The 20942-nt window shown below is 53.1% G+C and overlaps 1 protein-coding gene across 1 annotated transcript in view; it reads right to left on the reverse strand.

Moving 5' to 3' along the window:
- The window catches only part of EPHA8 (EPH receptor A8), a 52239-nt gene that overhangs the window by 19233 nt on the left and 12064 nt on the right, over positions 1–20942 (reverse strand). Inside the window, exons 2-3 of the mRNA XM_076356005.1 lie at positions 20279–20343; positions 9972–10635 (exon numbers count right to left, since the gene is read on the reverse strand). Of these exons, the coding sequence (XP_076212120.1) occupies positions 9972–10635; positions 20279–20343 (729 nt within the window). The remainder of the gene's footprint in view (positions 1–9971; positions 10636–20278; positions 20344–20942) is intronic.

Here is a 20942-nt window from a genome sequence, read left to right on the forward strand (position 1 = left end):
CCTTCACCTTCAGCCCAGCTCAAGACTTGCACATCTACGCTGGGCTTGCAGCCCAGACACCTGGCTGGTCCCAGTGTCACAAGCAGAGCCTACAAGAACCAACACTAAACCCATGCTTGGCAGAGCACATCTCCAGCCCTCTGTCACATAGGTGGGTCCCCAATTATCATCCCAGCCTCTTGGGGTCAATACCACGGGTCTTCCAGTGATCCCCTCCCCACCCCCGCACAGCACATCTTGCCTTTTTTTCCCAGCCCACCAGCCCCACTCTTGCACGCATCGCCTGCCCAAGGGGCCCCAGAGCAGCAGGCTTGTCTCAGAAACAGTGAGCGTGGGGAGGGCTCTGCCAGCCATCTGTAGTTCGGTCCATTTGTTTCCCTCCCTCTCCATCCTCTGGGGACAGGACAACATCTGCTAATAAGCTGGCAGAGCTCGGGAGATGATAGATGAACCTGTCGAGGATACGCTAGCCGGGAACGAGCCGCTTTTCTCAGTCCGAGTTGCCCTCTGGGACTAGTGCTCTGCAGGTGGCCCTGGTGGGACCACCAAGGGCTACTTCGGTGGGGCTACAAATGCAAGCATCAACCTCATGTCGCTCCCTCTCAGATCCCTCCTCAGCCCAGGAGATTTGGGTAGGGCGACGGCACAGCTGGGAGGGTGCCATGGGGCAGCTCTGTGGCACTGGTGCCACCAATTGCCCCTTTCCCTGACCCTGCAACAAAGCTGGGCATCAGCAAGAACCAGAAGAGCAGCCATGTACCTCCCTGTGGTGGTGCTGGGAAGAGACAGAGATGGAAATAAGGGTGTCATAGCCACTGTGACAGCCAGACAGGCACCAGTCCCAGAGCCCTCCAGGCTGCAGGAGAAGCTAACACACAAAATCCCAGCCCCTTTCAATCCAGTTTCAGCCTGATGCCTCCAATCTCAGCTCCCACATGACACAGACACTGAAACAGAAGCACGTTATTCACAGTCATGTCTTAAAAAGAGGCATCTGCCTCATTGCCCCAAACCTTGTGTTTTTGCAAGGCTGTGCTCCCCTTTTCCTGCAATCCCAGGTCAGCCCAGGCTCTGTCTCCAAGTTGGTCGGTGGTCTGGAGGGGGTTTTGGGGGCTGGCTGGGCTGGCTTTCTCGGGCAAACTCTTGGTCCCCAGATCATGCACCGCCCCACGGCTGATGCTCTGTACATCCTTTGCATGCTGCTTGCCCCTGCACTGTCTCACACCCCTGATCACTGCCTTACCTCCCGCACCTGAGCACCACCTTACATCCCTTCACACAGCCCAGTTCCCACCTTGCACCCCCTTTGCACAGCTCACAACCCTTCCCACCCCCAATACTGCCTTACAACCCGTCACAGCGCTCCACACAACTGAAGTTGTTTCATGTCACCCCAGACTCCACCTCACGTCATCTCCCCGCTGCTTGGCCCTTCTTCCCACAATTCAACCCATCTCACATTCCTTCGCACCCCCAAATGTTGCAGAGTGGGAAACAGGGGGAATTTTCACCCATGAAGATTTTGCAAAGCTAGCAAAATCCTACGCATCAGGCTGTGAGCAAATGGCACGTGCAGCAAAGGGCACCCTGCACAGCTTCTTGCTCAACACCCAGATTTCACAGCTGCCAGGACAAGTTTTATAAGGAGGGCCCTACTCTTCAGGGTGGAGTAATTCCACTTGTAGTGATGGGCAAACTGGAACCATGGTGGTCCAGACTGGCTGCATCCCAAACTGGACTTCTGCATGGCGCTACCATAGAAAAATCAGCAGGTCTCACTTCTTGCCTTGAAATCAGGACTGTTCAAAGCACCCCTGCCTCTGCCCTGCTCTTATTCCCTATATCTTAAAAAAAAAAAGAAAAAAAAAAGAAAAAAAAGTAGGAAACATCCAAATCCCAGTTTGCTGTGAGTGCTGCTCTGCTGCCTGGTGCAGACGTCCTTCTGCGGGAGCGAAGTCGAGGTGACACTGTGCAGACTTATGTAGGTGAGACAGCCTGGCACGCTCTCAGAGCAAAGGCTTTTTTATAAAGCTTATCTGGGGAAATGCTACAGCTTGTAGGAGTTGGATGGAAACAGGCGGCCTAATGCTAGAATTAGAAAAAAGCTGTTTTCAAAACTCAGTCTTGTTGGAGGGTTTTACACAGAACTATCCAAGGCTTCTGAAAAAACCACACTTTTCACCAGACCAAAGACAAACCCAGAAAACGCTGTGTTCAGGAAGGAGCAGGGCAGAATGGGAGCCACCCCTGCAGATGACAGTGTTGGAGGTAACCCTGCATCCCTGCTGCAAGGCTTCAGGGACCAAAGATGCATAAATGAAGAAAGGACATACAAAACACCAAGAACTTGATCCCAGTCCCTGCAGGAACCGGTACGCAGCTTTGGAGGGTTTGTGAGCCCTCTCACCACATGCATATAGCTATGGATATATATAGGGGCTGAGCTTTAAAATAAGGGTGCCCAGCACTCCAGCAGAAGCAAGTGAAGAGCATTGCAGGGGCCAGCACAGCTCTCGCCCCCGCACAGCTGAGCACCACCAGCTTTTGGATCCCTTTCTCCTTCACAGGGAAGTGTCAGCAGCAGCATCTTGTTTTCAGGAAGGGGAAGAAGTCAGCACACAAGAAGCAGTGACATGGGTGGTGTCTGGATCTCATGCCAAGTACAGAACAAATTTTTGGCACAGTCCTACTGCTCTGTGGGAACGAGGAGCATCTTCCCCATGCAAGGCGATCACACCAAGCCTCCGAATGTGCTGGTAGCGAATTTAAGGTCCCCAGCCTCCCATTGCATTGCACCATCTCCAGTGTAAGTACCGGTGCAAAATGCCAGGTCTTTCCTGCAGACTTTTTCTGAACTCCCCAACAACAGCTTCCCAAGCACCTGCACACTGTTAATCCAGAGTAACAACCTGTGTTCATGACCTGAACCTGGCCAAGTTCTGTGGAAAAGAAGAGTTCAAATCACAAAACCACATTCCAAAACTGGTGAAGGTCTTTGAGTACTGCCAGATCCATCCATCAGAGTCCAGCTGCTCTTCGGCACTTCTTATAGGGACTACAGAGACCTACCAAGCACAAATGAAATTTGTTTCATCCTCATCAATACCCTGAACTCCAGCCTAGCATCATTCTCACCCTTCATCTGTGTCAGTGGCTAAACACAGCAAACTCAGAGGAAAAGTGGCAAACAATAAAATATTCAGCCAGGGACAAAAAACATGTTCTGTTTGTGGGGAAAGGGCAGCTCTGCAGTCATCTCTGTCCTTTTTGTTTGTCCCTAACCAGAGAAAAAAAATGGTTTTACATGTTGGCGGGTCTGCTTTGTTTTGTTTTCCTAGTAAATGCAATTGGCCACTTGCTTGAGTTTTAGAGGAGGGAGTGAAGGTGCTGGAGATATTGAGATCACCTCTTCCTGCACCCTGCCTTCTCCAGCACGCTCGCTGTGCTAAATTATCCATGCACACGCAGCCCAGAAGACCTGGGATCCAAACAGACTAATTAGCAGCCAGGTCTGGGACTATAAGCTGGAAGACAAGTGTGAATCCAAGGATCCCAGCAGCACCCATGCCTCTAGTGCTTGGATCAGTCTCCTGGTATTGCTGGGATTATCCCCAAAACTACATCATGGTGGTCATGGCTGTGTTTAGATTAGTCATAGAAATCCCCAAGGAAGGAGATCCTGCCGCCTCCCCAGTGACCCGTCCCAGGGCTGGATAATCCTCCCGGGCAAGAAGTTTTTCCTAATGTCCAGCCCAAACCTCACAAGCAATTTGTGTCTCTGACACATCTTCTTTGCAGTCTGTTCCCATCTGAAGTCTGCTGCCTGGATCCTGAACAGTCCTACTTTATGTGGTTTGGAAAACAAACTGTCTTCTTTTTTTTAGGGTGTGGGGCTTTGCATGGGATAAACAGAAGGCAATATAATCTTACCAGACGGTATTACTGTCTTTACAAAGCGGCTGACTGGCTTGCAAACCAACAATGAAAATCTTGTGAGTCACTAAGTTTCTTTGATTTTCTTGCCTGGCATCACTGAAAGGACATTTGCATAACTCCCATAGCGCATCTTCGAAACTATCACTGCTCCTGCCCTTGAAAGGTTTATTTTGGTACACTCACGGCAGAAGCCCTCTGTGGTGGGCACCCAGGGCACTGGTGCAGTCTAGCTCTGGGTACGACAGCCTGGTACCATGCCAGCAGGCACGGGAGACTCTGAGCGGGTGTCACTGAGGTGCAACACGGACGCCAAGCCTGCGGCTCTGAGCTGGCATGCGTGCACTGGGATTTGCATAGAAAGTCTCCTTGAAATCCACACCGATTTGTGAAGAAATGCAAAACGTATTCCAACACGTTTGTTTGGAGTTGCAATGACAGGGTATTTTGACATACATTTATCTGTCACCTCGATATATGGTACATGTGCTTCCAGGCAGGACCTAAGGGAGGTGGAGCCCAGCCTGGTAATGGGTGCACTGAAATCCCAGGTTTGCTGATTGGCAGAGGCACGTGTGATCCCCAGGCACATTTTTGGGGGCCCCATGTAGCTCAGAGCCAGGAAAGAGGGGTTTTGCTTGGAGTCAGCCCAACAAGACCAGTGTCCTGTTTCCAACCGAGCAGCCTGTATCGGCTGTTTCACGTGAAGACACAACACAAGGAGCTCATGGTTGCTCTGTGATGTTCTTACACAGGTGGGGAAAAAATCACTGTTAGCAGAAAAAGGGGAGAGAAGCCTGAGGCTTCTCAGAGCATCTCTGACTTAGGGACAAGGAGTTTGGGGAGAGAAGGGAATGGAGCAAGGCTCTGGTGGGCTCCCTTAACCCACTAGCATATCTTTCCTCCTCCCCGCATGCTTCTCCACCCTTTCTGCACTGAAGGAAGGGAGCACGGGCTGTGGTCTCCCTGGGTAGGTATCCAGGGGCAAGCAGCATCCCCACCTGCAGTGCACTGGGCAAAGGGGTCCGTCCCCTCGCGCCCAAGCCCAAGGAGAGCAGGTCGCATGCCTCCACCTTTCCTCCCCTTCCAATATCAGCATCTGGACCACATCTGTTCACACAGCTGCAAAGGTGTGCTGCTGTGGCCGCAGGTCATTGCCCAGCCCAGCACAGCTGGAGTCCATGTCTCTGACCTGGCTTCCCCTGCCAATGGCTTCACCTGTGTCATTCTGTCCCCTGGCATTTCTAGGGCTTACCCTGACCCTGTGTGGCTAGGGTTGTGCCCACCAGCACGGTACATGGGTGATGGGGTGCAGCTGGATGGGGTTTCCCCTCCTCTCACACCATATAGCTCTGCTCCCCCCAGCTGGAAAGTCAGTCTCCACTGACTTTCTTCTTAAAGGTCCATGGATGCAAAACTGTATTCACAAGCACATAATTACCAAGCTGGGTATTTTCTCCTCTTAATTAGCAATGCCGTGGTGCTTTAATTGCTCGATTAAAGTTGCCCACGAGGAAGGCTTAAGGTACATTAAGTTTGCTGATTGGTTCATCAGCATGAATCCCACCAACTGGAAAAAATTAGCTGGCTTCCAGATTGCTAACCAGACTTTCCAGATCCATTTCCACCAGCCATGTGCCACAGGAGGCACAAGAGAGCCCAGCAGCAGAGGGGTTTGTCCATGAGGGGCCAGCAGTCCTTCTCCTGTTCCCCCCTCTCCTTCAGTTTGGGAGCTGGAGGGAAAAGGGTCCCAGCAGTGACAGCTTCCCTCTCTTCTCCTTGTCCAGAGGACACAGGCCATTTTTTCGGCTTAAGCAGAGCTGGATAAAGTCTACCCCAGGGCCAGATCCTCGTTCAGCCACACACTGACCCCTGTTCAGTAGCTGTTCTCGCTCAGCCCTGGCAGGCTACAAACACCCGTCCTCATCTGCAAATGGGCTGATGGAGCAGCAATTGCTTAATTGTTGCTCCCTCATCACTGTTTTCCAGCTAAAGGCAACAGCCAAACTGAAGCCCCTGAGCACCGCAGGAGGAAAGCAGCCAGAGCAATCAGAACACGCGGTGGCTAAGATGCCTGGTCCCAAACTTTTGACAAAAATGTCTGAACAGCGAGTCCCACTCCTGAACCCCATGAATATACCGCAAAGATGCTCTTTGGGAACTGCATTTCTGCCAAAGGCTCATCCACCCGCTCTGACAGCAGGGAAGGGGGCCGTTTTACCCTTTTTCATTTGTTTGTTAAAGAAAAAGCTTCCTGGGAGATTCTGCGCTCCTGGAGGTCTCCATGGCTGGCAGCTGGATGGATGGGTTTGTGTCAGCTCCCAGGGAGCAGCGCCATGATCTGTAGCCGTGGCACTGCTACCAATGGTCCAAACCGACTCTCTGCACATGTACAACTCGCGATCAGCTAAACAGATTTTTAGCCCAACTTTCCAGTTTTGCTCACTGATAGCTGGTGACAGGCACAGCCCAAGCAATAATTCAGATCTGCCCCAAAAGGCTGACCCCGATGCAAGGGCCACAGCCCCAAAGCCTTGGTGGCTCAGGAGCCCAGCAGCCCTCCCCAAAGAGGGGCTGGCCAGGGCTGGTAGGAGGGGTGTGGGTGAAGAGCCACTGTCCTCACCTGCCTGAGCCTCCCTGTCCACCTCTCTATCCATCCACAGGACGTGGTACGCATGTCCTGGATCTCAGCCTCACGGCTGTTTGAGGAGGTGGCTTGTGGGTTTCTTCCCTTCCCACAGAAGCAGACCCAAGGTTAAAGTGCTCCCCTTTCTCATTTCTCTAATTGCACTGACCTTATTGAAATGGGTCTCTATTTGTCCTGTACAGCAGCTGCATATAAATAAGGTGAATTATGCTGATTGTCTTCTTATTTGATAAATTGCTGGGACAGATCCTTTTCACTTATGCTATTGCTTAGTCTGCTATTTAGGCAGGGCAGTCGCTATTTGCTGCGTGTAAGAGATACTAACATGTCTTGCTGTGGACTGGTACATTTCAAGGAGGAAAGAGCAGCACATCCGAGGCTGGCTGTGGATGACGGGAGTGAGGGAAGCAAAGTTCTTCAGAGCCTTGAAAACGGAGGGGAAAAATGAGTGGGGCAGCAGGGCTGTGCTGCCCTGGGAGAAAGACCCCGAGGGGTTTCACCCTTGGGGTGGCTGTGGCAGAAGATGCCGTGGGACTAGAAGCTGGGAATTTTAGGAGCTGGCAGACCCCAGGACCCCATCAGCAGCTGTGGCAATTCATGCTCAAACTTGGTTTCTGCCCAGTAAGGCACTGCAGCACCCATGCCCAGCCACAGCTGGAAAAGGGGGTCCTGTGCCTCCCAAGATAAATCTGCAGATGCATGAGGCACAGATATGGGGGACAAATGTCTTGTGCAATGCAGGGCTGTGACACATCTGATGCCAGCCTAGCTGGTGTCCTTAGTGTGGTCCTGACCCCAGTTCCCCTTGCGCTGAGATCTGGCCTCCCCGATCCCATGGAAACTGCCCCTCACATCCTTATGGTAAACACCAGGACATCACAACAAGATGAAATGTGTGGATCCCGCCGGGGTAAGTGCAAGGAGTCAGAGATCCCAGCCACCACCCTCCTGCCCAAAAAAAGGGGCACCCAAGGTGATGGCTGACAGTAAAGGGGACGAGAGGCAGAGAAGTTCCCAGGTTCCTACACATCCTCCACCACGTACCACCTCACCCCGTCCTTCCCAGCTCTGTGGCACAGCCTTCCTTCTCCTCTGAAGGGCTGGGAACAGCTCTGGCCATGATCTGGTTTCCTGAGCTGTCTTCCATCACTCTGGCAGGTCCTTAGAAAAATGAACATTAAAGAGGAGGGGGAGAAACCTCCACTGTTCAAACATCTTTAGCTTTGACAAATAAGGCGTCCGGCTGTGAAAGGCGGAAGGAAATTAATTTGGAATCACATTTTAAAGACTGCCATAGAGGCAAAGTATCTTCTGTCTAATTTTTTCCCCCCAAGCAAAAAATGAATTTCCCTGATATTTATAGAAAGATTATTAGGGCCACAAGGAGTGATTTATATCATCTCATCCCTGTGACGGAGAATGAAAAATTGCTGGGGCGACAGCCACTGGAATCCTGCTTTTGTCCGCCTGACAATTAAAACGGCTAATTTCCAACTCCAACAGATCCACTGGGGTTATAAATCATTCTGGAAAGGCACTTTTCACCGTGAAAAATGAACTCTGCCCCAGTCAAGCACAAGAAGCTTAGAACAGACATTTGCATCTGTTTGCTTTCGTGTGTAAATATAGGTACTCCTGTTCCACACGCACCCACCAAAGGAGATGCTAGGAAGGAGGTGCTGCCCCTGCTTGCTTGATGCTGGGCTATCAAACTCCCCGTGCTAGGAACTGGATAAATGGGACAGGGAAGGCAGGAGGGTGAGACGACACTGAGGTCAGAGAAAATCCAGTGACATTTCTGTCCTGTTTCTGACGCCACAAGCCCTGGAGAGCTTCACCAGAGAGCTTTGCTGGTTGAGCAGCATGGGTCTGAGTCCGCCTGCATGCAGAAGGGCCAGCTCCTGCCTGGGTCCACCCCATCTGGGGAGGCAGGTTGGACCACACTTCCTCCTGTGCCATGCCTATGGGTAGGGGCAATCCCACCAGAAAAGGGCAGGAGGGCAGAGAAGGAGCTCTCCCACAGCTTTGCTCTCAGGAGAGAGACAAACATGTCTGAGGAAACACAGGAAAATGAGGCAGGCTGAGGACAACACTGATGCCAGGGCTTCCCTCAGCCTCCAGGCTTTGAGGTGGTGATCTCCTGAGGCAGAGCCTGCTGTAACAGGACCACAGGAGGGGGAATACAGGGAAGGGTTGTTTGGACCTTCTGAACCAAATCTCCAACTTGCAGCTCCTTGCAGCTGGGACCCAGCTGTCCAGGCAGCCCATGCCAGTGCCCCCTCCGATGGTAGCACGTGCCTGGCCCCATGCACACTTAGCACCCACTCTTTAACATGGGAGAAGATGACCCTTTCTGAATTATCAGATCTATCCCAGGACGACTTTCAAATCAGTGGTCACAGGCCAGAGGAGTTTTGGATAGAAGCATTTATTCTGCCCGTCCTTCCCACGCTACGTAGCTGGGGACCTGCCGGCACCGGCGCAGGTCCCAGTGGCACCTGGATCGGTTCCAGTCCAGCGTCAGACGTCCTAACCTTGCATCAAGTCTCCCTGAGACAAATGGTACACTTGACGTTTCCACAAAATTCAAACAAAAATCCCGCACTCTTATTTGTGCTGCTCCCCTAAACACCTCCCATAAAGAAACCGAGAGCAAACAAATCTGTGCGGAGGGCTCTCCTGGGGAGCCCCGAGCGCCGTCCTCTGTACACACACATCCCTGTGCTTGGTGCACGGCTGCTGCTGGTCACCCCGCCTCCTTATCGCAGTTTGTACAGTCGGCAGCTTGACATCTGCCCAGCGGCACAGAGGGCTCCCGGGAAGGCTCTCCGCACCCCTGGACGGCGGGGCTCTGCGGCAGCCCCAGGTGATGGATGGACGCAATAACCTTGTTTCACAAAAACTCAGTGTTTTTCTTTTTGCATTCCTTGCTTTCAAACCCCCTGCCAAAGGGAAGCGAGCGGTGGGGCATTTTGGAGAGGCCCAGTTGTGCTTTGCTGGAGTGCACCAGCAGAGCTGCAGGGGGCACCGGGCTGGAACCTCTGGGCCATACACTCCACGGTAGGGAAAGATGAAGCCAGGGCAGCCCCTGTCCCGATGCCAGCCCCCATTGCAAAGCCAGTCCCCATCCCAAAGCCATGCCCTGTGCACCAGGACCTGTCACAGTCAGGCTCACAGGAGCTCCCAAGGAGCTTGCTGGTGGTACCAGTGACACATTTTAGAAGCATGAAGCTGGCCAGTAAAGGCTTGGGCAGCCCTTGGCCTCCAAAGAGGCTGGCTGTCCAAGTTTTTGTGAGCAGGCTTCTGTGCTCAGCCCTTCCCCAAAGAGGCAAAAGCCCCTTGCAGCCATCCCTCCCCTTGCAGGCACCACTAGCAAGAAGCAGGGACTCACCCATGCAGGAATCTTGCTGCTCTTCGTAGCCAGCACTGCACACGCACTTCCCAATGGGCACCAACCATTCTCCCTCGGCACTGCAGTACATTTTGGGGGTGTCCCTCTCCTCCGAATGGCCCACACACTCTCCCCGCACTTCCACCAAGGAGGACGAGTCCGCCCCAGTCACAGCCTCGGAGAAGGACGCCAAGTTCCTCACCATTGCTGGGCACTTCTTGTAGTATACCCGCACCGAAACGATGGCGATGCAAGCACCTATGTCCTGGAAGGCCAAGTAGAAACCCCTCTTGCTCAGTGGCCCCACACCCCGCACCTCCGTGTTCAGCTTCAGGCGCCTCACCCCCAGGTCCACGTTGGTGAAGCTCTCATCAGCTGCGATGGTGTCGATCTTCATAAACTGGCTCTCCCGGGTGCTGGTGCCCAGGTCCCGGTCGGACTCCAGGTAGTAGAGGTTGAAAGTCTCCTTGCAGGTGCCCAGCACGCCCGGCATGCTGTTACAGTCCCGCAGCGTGAACTTAATCTCTGCATAGACCCGCCGCGCACCGTCCCGTTGAACCCAATTGGTCCGTAGCCAGTTGTTCTGGTTGGGGGTCATGACATTACAGACCTGGTAGGTGTGGATGGGGCTGAAAAACTCATCCATTTCATTGATTGAATCCCACTGCAGGACAGAGAGAGAACAGGTCATTCCAGACGTCCCCGAACACCAGGCAAGCACAGGGCATGCAGGAGTCTGCCATCACCCAGCCCGGGATGAACTCCCTCTGCTCCTGCAGCTGTGCCTGGATGAGAGATCACTGCTGCCACAGGCCAAAGAAAAATGAGGATGAGCAGACTTTACCCAGCACTAATTTGGGCAGTAACTCTCACAGCCCACCCTGATGCAGAGCTGGGTGAAGTGCACCCCTGTTTGTAGAGGGGAATGCTTGCACAAGTCTGATTTGATGGCAGAAACTGATGGCAGTGTGTTTTTGGGAGGGCTCCAAACCCTCCAGACCATGTCTGCAAGTCCCTTTTCTTGGTGGTCAGCCTGCCATTCACAGCAGCAGCAGGAAGGCACCTACATGGTGCTCACCTGGGTCCCTTCTGACTCATGCAATCTCCATGCACAAACTAAACAGGACGCTTTCCAGCTGGAGAATGAGCTTCGGGGTGCATACCATGGGGTGAAGGGGAAGCATGCAGTGAACACAGGACTTCGAGCAAGAAATGGGGGGTCCATGGGGGCTCAGAGCCCCCTTCTTCCCAGGCAAGGTGAGGTCAGATGTCCCGGGCGCTTACAGCTTGACAGCTCTGGGGTTAAAATTCAGTGTAGCAGTGGCAGCAGGATGAGCTTGGGGAGGAGATGCTGGGCAAAAGCAGGCTGCAGCAAGCAGGATTGCAATGGAGGGGTGGTCTGGGTGAGTTTAGAGGGACAGGGACATTTGTGTCATCCAAGGGAGGGATGCTAGGTGGTTTTGACTGATGAGAAATGAGAAGAAGTAATGAGATTTTGATACAAATGAGCTCCATAGCTGAGGGACAAGTTGAACTTAGTTGTTGGGCGCTACAGGACACTTCTGGGGGCTTGCTCTTGCCTCACATGTCTCCCTCTCCACCTTCTCCAACCCCACCAACCCCTCATCAGGACCCACAGACCTTCCCTTTTCTGGGCGCTTCCCACCACCTCTTCAGCTCACATCCCTGTCCAAACCAGGCACCGCAATCACATCCCCCATGGACGGGTCTGGAACCCCGAATTCTTCTTATGGGAGAAGGAGGAGGAGGAAGAGGAGCAGAGGAAGACTTCAAACCTTCTGACTTTTCCCTGGACTTAGCAACTGGCTTTGAAGATGCCTGAGTCCCACCACCGTGCCCAATTCCAGCTGTGAAGGGCAGTCCCAGACGCAGCCCTGCAGAAGTTGGGGAAGGTACTGGCACCCCTGCAGCACATGCTGCTCTGCCTACCAAACCATCGTCCCCCACAGCCTCAGCACCCCCCTGCTTGCACCTTCCTTGGGTTGCCGGCTGTGCCTGCCCCACTGAAGGCAGCTGACAGGGAGCAGCCCCCCACCTCGGCACCGTGCATGCCCTGCCTACCTGTGTGCTGTCTGGGGGGACTGGGGGAGCCAAGCAAAGCTCCAGCAGTGGTGCACAGAGCAGGAAAACAAATCTTTTAAGCAGCATTGCAAGTACATTAAAATAAACCTCTGGGCTTGCTCTGATGGGGCAAAAATGGTGTTTTCTTATGCAAGTGGTGACCTGTGTTTCATTACAGACACAAAACCAACAGCAGCCCTGAGAGAAGGAGCCTGATGCTCAGCTCAGAGGGTGTGAGCCTGAAGACTTCACCCCAGTGACTGTGGGAGCTGATGAGAACACAGATCTGCTGGGACAGGCACCCGACAGCCTCGCTACATGGCCGCCAGCATTGCAGGGACAGGGCATGGCTAGGGGAGGGCATCACACCTCCAGAGCATAAGAGATATTGGAAAGAGGTTATCAGTGATACCTGTAAGACAGCCCGCTCCCTTCTCCCCCCTCAGATGGGAAGGTCCTTCCTCATCTAACCTCCTTAACCTGGGGAGCAGGTGTTACTGTGCCTTCTGCTAGTGCTAGGGCGATCAGAGCAGTCATTTCAGTGATGTGCATCTTCAAAACTCCCCCAGCATCTTGCATGTAGGAGAAAACTCTGCTTCTCACTCCTAAAGAGCTTAAAGCAACCCGGAAAAGGCAGCAGCTCCAGGTGCAAACTTCAACGAAAGCTCATTCAGAGGGGAATATTGCTGGCAGAGGGTGTGAAAGTCAAGCCACTGCCAGGAGAGCAAAATATTTCTGGTTCTTTTAAAAAAATTGTCTTCTGAATTCCAGAAATGCCCAGGTTCGTCCTAGGATCACTGAAGACCTGCTCTGCACCCCAGCACTCAGGCAGACAACATGGAAAGGGGTCAGGCTACCTGTGTGCTTTGCTGGAGGGGTGAGCAGCAGCACCCCTCTTATTATGCCTCAGCTTCCCAACCACAGGAATGAGCCTGTAGAAAGTGCTGTGACACCCAGGATACGCTCCTGCCACTTGGCCAAGGGGTACAGGGGTGCCCTGAAGTGTGTACAGCAGCAGGCACAGCACAGCTCCCTGCACACCCCTGCACTGGGGCCGGTGGGAGCCAGCCAGCTCCCCGCTCCTGCATCAACATGTGCACGCACTGTGGCGCTGCGGAAGGTGTGGAAGTCGTTGTCGAAATTAATTGAGCACAAATTAACACAACATCTGTTTCCTGTCTTTTCCCTGCCGAGTTCCCCGGGGGGGAAGTGAGGCAGAGCTGCGCATGGGAGGAGACACGCGGGGCGAGGGCAGAGCTGAGGGTGGCGAGCAGGGATGCTCCCCGCAACGCACAGCCAGCTCCCCTCTGCAATGTCTGTGGGGCTCGGGGCTCTCTAGGAGTGTCTGGCAAGGGAAATATGAGGTTATTGTGTGCACCAAAATGCCTTGGCCTCCAGCTAGTGTGGTTGCTTTGGGTCTCCAGACGTTCACTTCTCCCCCAAGTCTGGCAGAGGAGATGGTGCTCATGACTGCGGTGTCCCCACACACCTGTGGCACTGCCAGAGCTGGCAGCATCCTCACTGCTGACAGAGAGCAGGGAGCTAAATGTCCATCTCCAAGCACCGGCAATGGTCGGCATCAACCACAGGGGAGAACTTGGAGGGTTTGCATTTGCAGCATCACTCTTTCAAACTTGGTGCTTTTTTGCACAGCAGCTGGACTGTCAGCTCTTTCCCAGGGTCGTACGCAGCACCTTGGGATCCCAGTCTGAGGCTAGCCCAAAACACCACACCTCTACCACTGGCCCACAGGGCAAGTGTTCTGCCATCAGTGGAAATGCATGGAGGGAAGGCAGGCCACCTGAACTGGTGGCTCAGATGCCACAGGTGCATCTTCCCAGCATGCCACAAGGCAACACAGGTACCACGAGCTCTGCCAGGTCCCAGGACCTGCCAGGCATTTGGGATGGAGGGAACTGCTTCAGGAATCCCCATGACTTGAAGGGTTTTTCTGTTTCATCTTAACTACAGGCTCTTATGGCCAGGGAGGGGAGTCTCTGACGCTGGGTACCATTGGTTCAAGAGCACAGGCACTGTGCACGCATCCAGCCTCCCGGCATCGCCTTGCTCTCAGCTGACGGTTTGAAGTGGCTTTTATTAAACGAAGCTCAGCCCGGCCCCCATCATTGCGATAAGATCCCCTAGTGAGATGGAAATGAGGACATCATAATTAACGTGGTGAGCACACGCGTTGGAGGGGGGGACATGGTTGCATCTGTATTCAGGGGCTTGCCTAGTAGTTTAAATTAAAGTCAACACCAGTTATAAAAAAATTTGCCAGATTATGAAAGGTGAAAGATGCAAACACAAGATACCTGGGCGGCTAAGCAAGGTTTTAGAAGTCTCCCAGGGCCTGTGTGGTGCAGCAGAGTGGGGAGAAGGAGGAGGAGGAGGAGCAGAGGGGACAAACACGCAAGGAGAGACCACGTCCCCCTGGAGCAGCAGCTCAGCCTCCCACCACCCTTGCGGTGCCCACGGAGGGAGCCAAGGGACAAGGTCTCCCCAACCCTGGGATGGCTTCCAGGAGGGATGCCAGGTCTGCCTGGCATAGCAAAGCTTTTGCTGCCACTGAGACATCCAGCACTTTCCTTTGTCCCAAGAGCAAGCACTGAGCTCCAGCACCTCCCCAGGAGCTGCCAGGCCCCTTGCACCACTGTCACTGAGAGAGAAAAAAAAGAGAAGGACGTTATTGCAGCTATAAATCATTAGATGAGAGGCATTAATGGAGATAATCCCCATGAAATCAGTCACTGCTGTGGCTAAGGAGGGATTTGTCAGGCAGTTAACTACCCTGAGCTTCACTGCAGGTGATTAACTCCTGGTAGTGACCAGCGTCTGGGGAATTAGCAATAACCTAGCATTTACTGAACAAGCACTGAGAGATGAGCTTTTATCTCAATTACTAGTCTAAATCTTTATTTTCCAATGTTCCCTTCCTACCCATCTTTTTTTCCAAAGAAAATGAGTTTTGCCGCAGCTTGCCCTGTAACTTGCTGGTATTCCTGGATCGAGGCAGAGGCTCCGGATTGGAAGATAAACCCAAGAAATGGCACAAGGACATCAAAGTGACGGAGGGCAGAAGACATGGCCTGGGCAGATGGGAGAGCCCCAATATCTTTTGGTGCTCCAAGGAGAAAGACATGACCCTGCAGGGGGTTGAAATGGCAAGCACACAGCACAGCTCGGACTGGGAACAGGGTTTTTGCAAGCTGAGCTTGGGGCAAAGGAGGACCGTGCTCTGTAACAGATCTGACGTGTCAGATGGGGTTCATCCAAGCCATGAACTGGTTGTTGGCTGCAGGACCAGAGCCAGGCAAAAAAAAGTCCCCTGCTGCATAGGCTTTGCTCTGCAATCAGTTCAGTCCCGGGGCATTTATAGCAGCACTGTACACCAGCATGAAATCCCCATCCCTGATGCGCAAACACTGCTGAGGGACCATCCTATGGGCAGAAATATGTTGTCTGTGCTCTCAGCTGGTTGTTTAAGCAAATCTGGTGCCTTTCTGCCAGTTTTCTCTCTGAGCTACTGCAGAATGAGGGAAGAGCACTCTTGGCTAATTGTGCCCAGGGGCCTCAGGATACGTCCCTTTACCCAGAGTGGAGGGGCAGAGATGGGGAGGTGCAAACCACCTCTGAAGGTCTTTCCTGGTGGTCCCGCCAGTAAAGCCAACATGGAGCATGCCAGGTGTTGGGGCAGCTGCCTGGGTGGCAGAAGCCCACCAGCTCTCTGGGCTGACCCCAGCCCATGCAGAGAGGGGGACGCTGTGGGGCCAGACCACGGAGGTGCTGGTGGGGAGCAGACAGGGAGGACGTGGGCAGCATGGGAGGCCTTTCTCTGGCACTCAAGGTGCTCCCGTTATAATTAGCTTTTGCAAGGCATCATTCAAGCTCCTTAGATACCCTGTGTCTGAACAAAATCATTTCCTGTTTGACTTTGTAAATCAAAGTAGACGATACAATAATTATTAATAATATGTTGACTTATCTCATCAGCATTTTAATTAGTCAGTAGAAAAGCAATTTGCAAAGGGGCCGATCAGGCTCCCTCTGATCCAGCAGGTCACGTGCCAAGCAAGGAGAGGGGAGAGAAGGGCACTGGGGCACTGGGGCATTTTGCTGGGGAGAGCTGGGAAACCAGAGGCACCGAAGGGGAAGGGACAGCCTCTTTGACGGCACTGATAAGAGTTTAATTTTCAATGCAAAGGGAATTGTTCTGGGGATGGAGTGAGCTTCAAAGCTCCTGGGAGCCTTTGAAGTTATAATTGAGAGAAGCCGCAGCCCGTGGGACAGGGATGCTCCTGGTGACCCTTCCGCTTCCTGCACGTGTCTCCGGGGTGGAGGTGAGGGGGGGGACACAATTAAACCCCTGAGTGGCAATTACAGCCAATTACCCCTCAGTTAATTGTCTGGCAAGAGGAAATGTCAAAACAGGCCACGCATGCCTCCCTGATGGCTTGACACCCCCAGGGCTTTGCTCCCAGCCCCCTGCTCCTCTGCTCTTGCTGGCCACAGCAAACCCAGATAGGAAAAAAACCTTCCTGTGGGGCAAGTTCACCTTGCCCACAGGTGTGATGAAAACATCAGGACTTTGCAAGTGGTACCCTTCCAGTTTTGCACTGCTGATGCTTTGGACCATTGCCCTGGCTGTGCGGGCAGCTCTGGGATCTCCCAGTCCAGAAGAGGAAACCTCTGAGACTGCCGCCTTTCCTCTGGCATCCCCAGGAGCCCCAGAGAGGTGGTACAGGACCTGCAGGTGCTAGAAAAGCAAGCCATAGGGCACTAGGGACTGAGCTAGCAGACACAGGTCCCCTTCTTAAGCTCCTCAGGCTGGGGAATGGGCTCTGTGTTGTTTAGTGCCATGCAAAGACCCAGCCAGAGCTACCCACCTCCCCACTGTCACCCATGCAGTGCCCCTGGGCTCATGTGGGACAGGAGAATGGAGATGTGGGTAAAGGAAAAACAAGCATGACTTCAGCTGGGGAGCCAGGGTCAGCATTGCTGTCCCTTGGCAGGAGGATGCTGTGACGGATCTGTGTATCCATGGATGGAGCAGAGACCCTGCGGGGAAATCCTGCACCCTCCAGCACCCAGCGCACGGTCCAGCTGCGGCTCAGGCAGGACAGCCAGCAGGCAGCAAGGGAGGATAGTGCGGGAGGGAGCACTGCCACCTTTTTTCCAGCAGAAGTATCTGAATTAAGGAAAGGGCAGCAAAAATAAGGGACCTCAAATAAAATCTGGCTTCACAGTACACCACCTCCATACCACACCAGCAGCTGGGCTCTACCCAGCCCAGGGCTGCCAGAGTCACAGCACGCCACAGTGGGCAGGGACAGTCCCAGGGACACTAGCAGTACTCCTGAGATGGTGACCAGCAAATTCAGTCCCTTTCCTGGAGCACAGATCACACCAGGCTTGGAGCCATGTGGACCCAAGCTACCAAGCCTGCGAGTCACCCGGCATCTCTCCCACCTGAATCTGAACCCTGCTGTAGGCGCTGCTCAGGAGGCATCTGCTCAGTGCCAAACCACTGGCGCTAAGAGCAAGTATCCTACAGCAGCTTCTCTGAGACACCAGCACCCTATCCCACCTCCTTTCTGGTGATGGCAACTGGATCCAAGTGCAAATTTACTACTCAAAAAGCACCTGGAGCTGAAGGACCAGCAGGAGGGTAAAGGAATGAGATGCTCTTTCAGGATGATGCAATGCAATGGCCCATGGAGGAAGAACCACAGTCCAGACAAGTGTTCAGAGGAGCCATTAAAACACCCAGCTGGAAAAAGATATGCAAAGTTGTTTGTGCAAGAATATCACACCGAAACCCAGGCACCCTTCTTGAAGGTGTTCAAGACAGCTTTCACACAGCTGTATGGTCGTCCTCTCGGTAACAAGGCCACAAGTTGGGCAAAAGCACAGGGTAAGCGAAGAGTGGTGGTACCCCATGACTTACCTAGGACTTGTAGGAGGACACAGCAGCATGTCCAAGAGGTGGCTTTGGCATTAGGTGTTATACAAGTCTTTGTTTTTCTTTTTCTTTTTTGGCATCCAGTATTAACTATTCTTAATAAACATCACTAATAAGATGGAGACTTCAGACATGTATTAGGGTTCAGGAGTGGCTGGTCTGCTGGTGAAGGGCTACTGGGCATCTGCTGTAGTGCAAGAGAGCAGCACAGCAGTGACTGCCCTGCGAGCCAGCCCCAGCACCCTATGGTCATGTAACACATTACACCTGACAGCCCTAATGGGTCGGGACCCAGGATTCATCCCCTGGATTTGCAGATGTACAATACAGGATGTTGCACCTTAACCGGTCGTGGAAGTCCCTGAGAAAGAGGCACCTGTAGGCTGAACCCCTTGTCTGCTTTGGGAGTACAAGGTCCTGCCCAGTCATGCCCATGTGTCCCTAGGACAGCCAGCTCAGGTGGATTCATCTTCATACAAGTCAACTAGGTGATGTGATGGATCCCATCTGCATGTGTGACAACTAGCAATGGGCCTGGGGATGTGGTCACACAGGTGTCTGGAGAGCTGGACTCATGGTGGAGGATCTGGAAGAAGGAGGGTCTTGGGCAGTCTGCAAGCAGTGTAGGGTCTGACTATGGGGAGGAATTGCTTAGGATGCAGTGAAGGGCAGAGCAGTGGAAGCGGACAAAGGAAAACAACCCTCATTCACATCCCAGAAACATCCTCCCTTCCGGGGGAGAAGAGGAAGCCCTGGTTCCTGATCCCCTGAACGTCCGTCGGGCCCCTCCAGGATGCCAGGATTTGGCAGGAAGGCTGGGATGAGATGGTAGCAGCAGGGTGACAGGACAGGGATCCACACGACCAAGGGCAGCCTGTGCATGACCATGAAAAGGACAACATCTCCCTCATCCAGGCAATGGCAGAAGAGGGTCTGGTGGCTTGAAACCGAAGCTAGGCAAACCCACGTAGCGATGGGTTTTTAACAGCGACCTGTTAACAACATCGCTTCAGGACCCGGAGGATTTACCACCACTGGCAATTTTGTAGTCAAGGATGTTTTTTTCTAAAAGCCGGGCTTTTCTGCGATGCGAGTGAATTGACAGGTCTGAAGGCCTGTATTTATGCAGGGGATCACATCACATTAGCTCTGCAGTCCCCTCTGACCTTGTACCTCTGAATCTATTACATTTCCAGGACAGTCATGATTGCAACATCTAACTGCTAAAATTAGAGCTGAGTTAATCACCTAATATATTTACATATATGATAATGTCTGATATAAATCTGATCATTGTTATTATTATGAATTCACGCTTCTGATCACTCCTGCTCAAACAGTGCAGGGACTGAAAGTCTCAAGCAACAGATCAATGAAAATTATTAGAGGCCTGGGAAGATTTCTGTAGGAGGCGGAATTGAAAAGATTAGGACCATTTAGTTCAGAGAGGGGATGAAAAAGAGTGGACATGAAAAATCAACACAGCAGCGAAAGCCAGGTAGGCACCCAATTTTGCACATTTTGTGCATGCACCAAGCCCCACTGTGCCTTGCAGTTGATCCTGTGTGTATTTATGGGATTGTTTCTGTTCACTAAATGAATGAGCAAAATCCTTACAGCCAGATCACCGCTGCCATCTGAAACTCACAATTTCCAGAAAGCTGCTGCAGCAGGAAAACCTGGACATGGAAATGCAAGTGAAGGGAGCGTGCGGAGGGGATCCAGCCAGTAGAGATGGCAAGCTCACATGGGGGTCACCACCCCTACATCTCTCCTGGCCACACCGCAGGGCTGTGCGTTTACATCCCCATTCCCCGTAAAAAAACATCTGCAGGGGATGGTCCCCTGCCCCTCTTGCCCGGTTCCCACAGCAAACTCCTCTGATTACAGGCAGTTGAGAGCTTCCCAGTCATTTTGGGCTGTTCCTCCTGACACTCCCCTGGTGCAGCGAGGAATTAGATGCTTCTCAGCATGAGTGCCCATGGGGCAACCCAGCTCTTGAGTTCCCTCAAAGCTCAGGACATGGTGACAGCCTGGTCCCTACCAGGGGACATGGAGAGTTAAACGGTGTTTCTAAAGCAGCAGCATCCCCCTGCTAGTCTTTCAGGCTGGCATTTTCCCAACAGACATGGTCTCTTTGCCCCATCAGCACTGACCAAGGCACCAACCTGGGGCTGAGATGTCCATCCACCCTGCCCACAGGGACCCATGGTGACCTATCCCACTGGGGTCCCCTATGTGCCAACAGCCGCTTCATACTTACCCCGTGCGAGGGATAAGTCATCCAGCCCCAGTCCCCCGGGATTGTTGACGTGTCTAGCAAGTTCACTGGAAAACACAGGAGCAAAACACTGTGTTAGAAAGCTTTCTCCCCGTCCCCAAGGGGCGAGGAACGGAGCCACCACAAACGATCCCTCCTCGCACCCCACTGGCTTGATTGTCCCCTGCGCCCATCAATCCATGGGGCTGCTGCCAGGGACCTGCCTGGCTGCAGCTGAGGCAGATAGGGAATGAGGGGATGGCAACAAATGATGCTCCCCAGAGCTCTTGGTTCGGGGTAGAGTTGGAGTGGGGCTGTATCAGTCCTGGCCATAGGACTGAGAGCAACATGTCCTTTTGGAGGAGAGGGGGTTGCGAACAGCACGTTGGAGGGAATGCAGAGCAGGTCAGAAGGGATGCAAAGCAAGGGGGAGCTGGGGAAACAAACTCCAAGCATCAGGTTGTCCACCAGTCCCACCCTGGGCCAACACCAATGCAACCGGAGCATTGTTCCTTGCTTTGACACTTCTCCTCCAGAGGCTCCGCCAAGCCCTTTAGGCTCACATCCCGCCCAGCATCATCGGTTTGAAGTCTGCACTCCAACAGCTGCTGTAATTGCACACTGCGGTGCCTGGCTCCAGCACAAAGTGACCTCCCATGGTCCTGCC

Source organism: Aptenodytes patagonicus, chromosome 19, assembly GCF_965638725.1.
Source record: "Aptenodytes patagonicus chromosome 19, bAptPat1.pri.cur, whole genome shotgun sequence".
NCBI classification, from domain to species: Eukaryota; Metazoa; Chordata; class Aves; order Sphenisciformes; family Spheniscidae; genus Aptenodytes; species Aptenodytes patagonicus.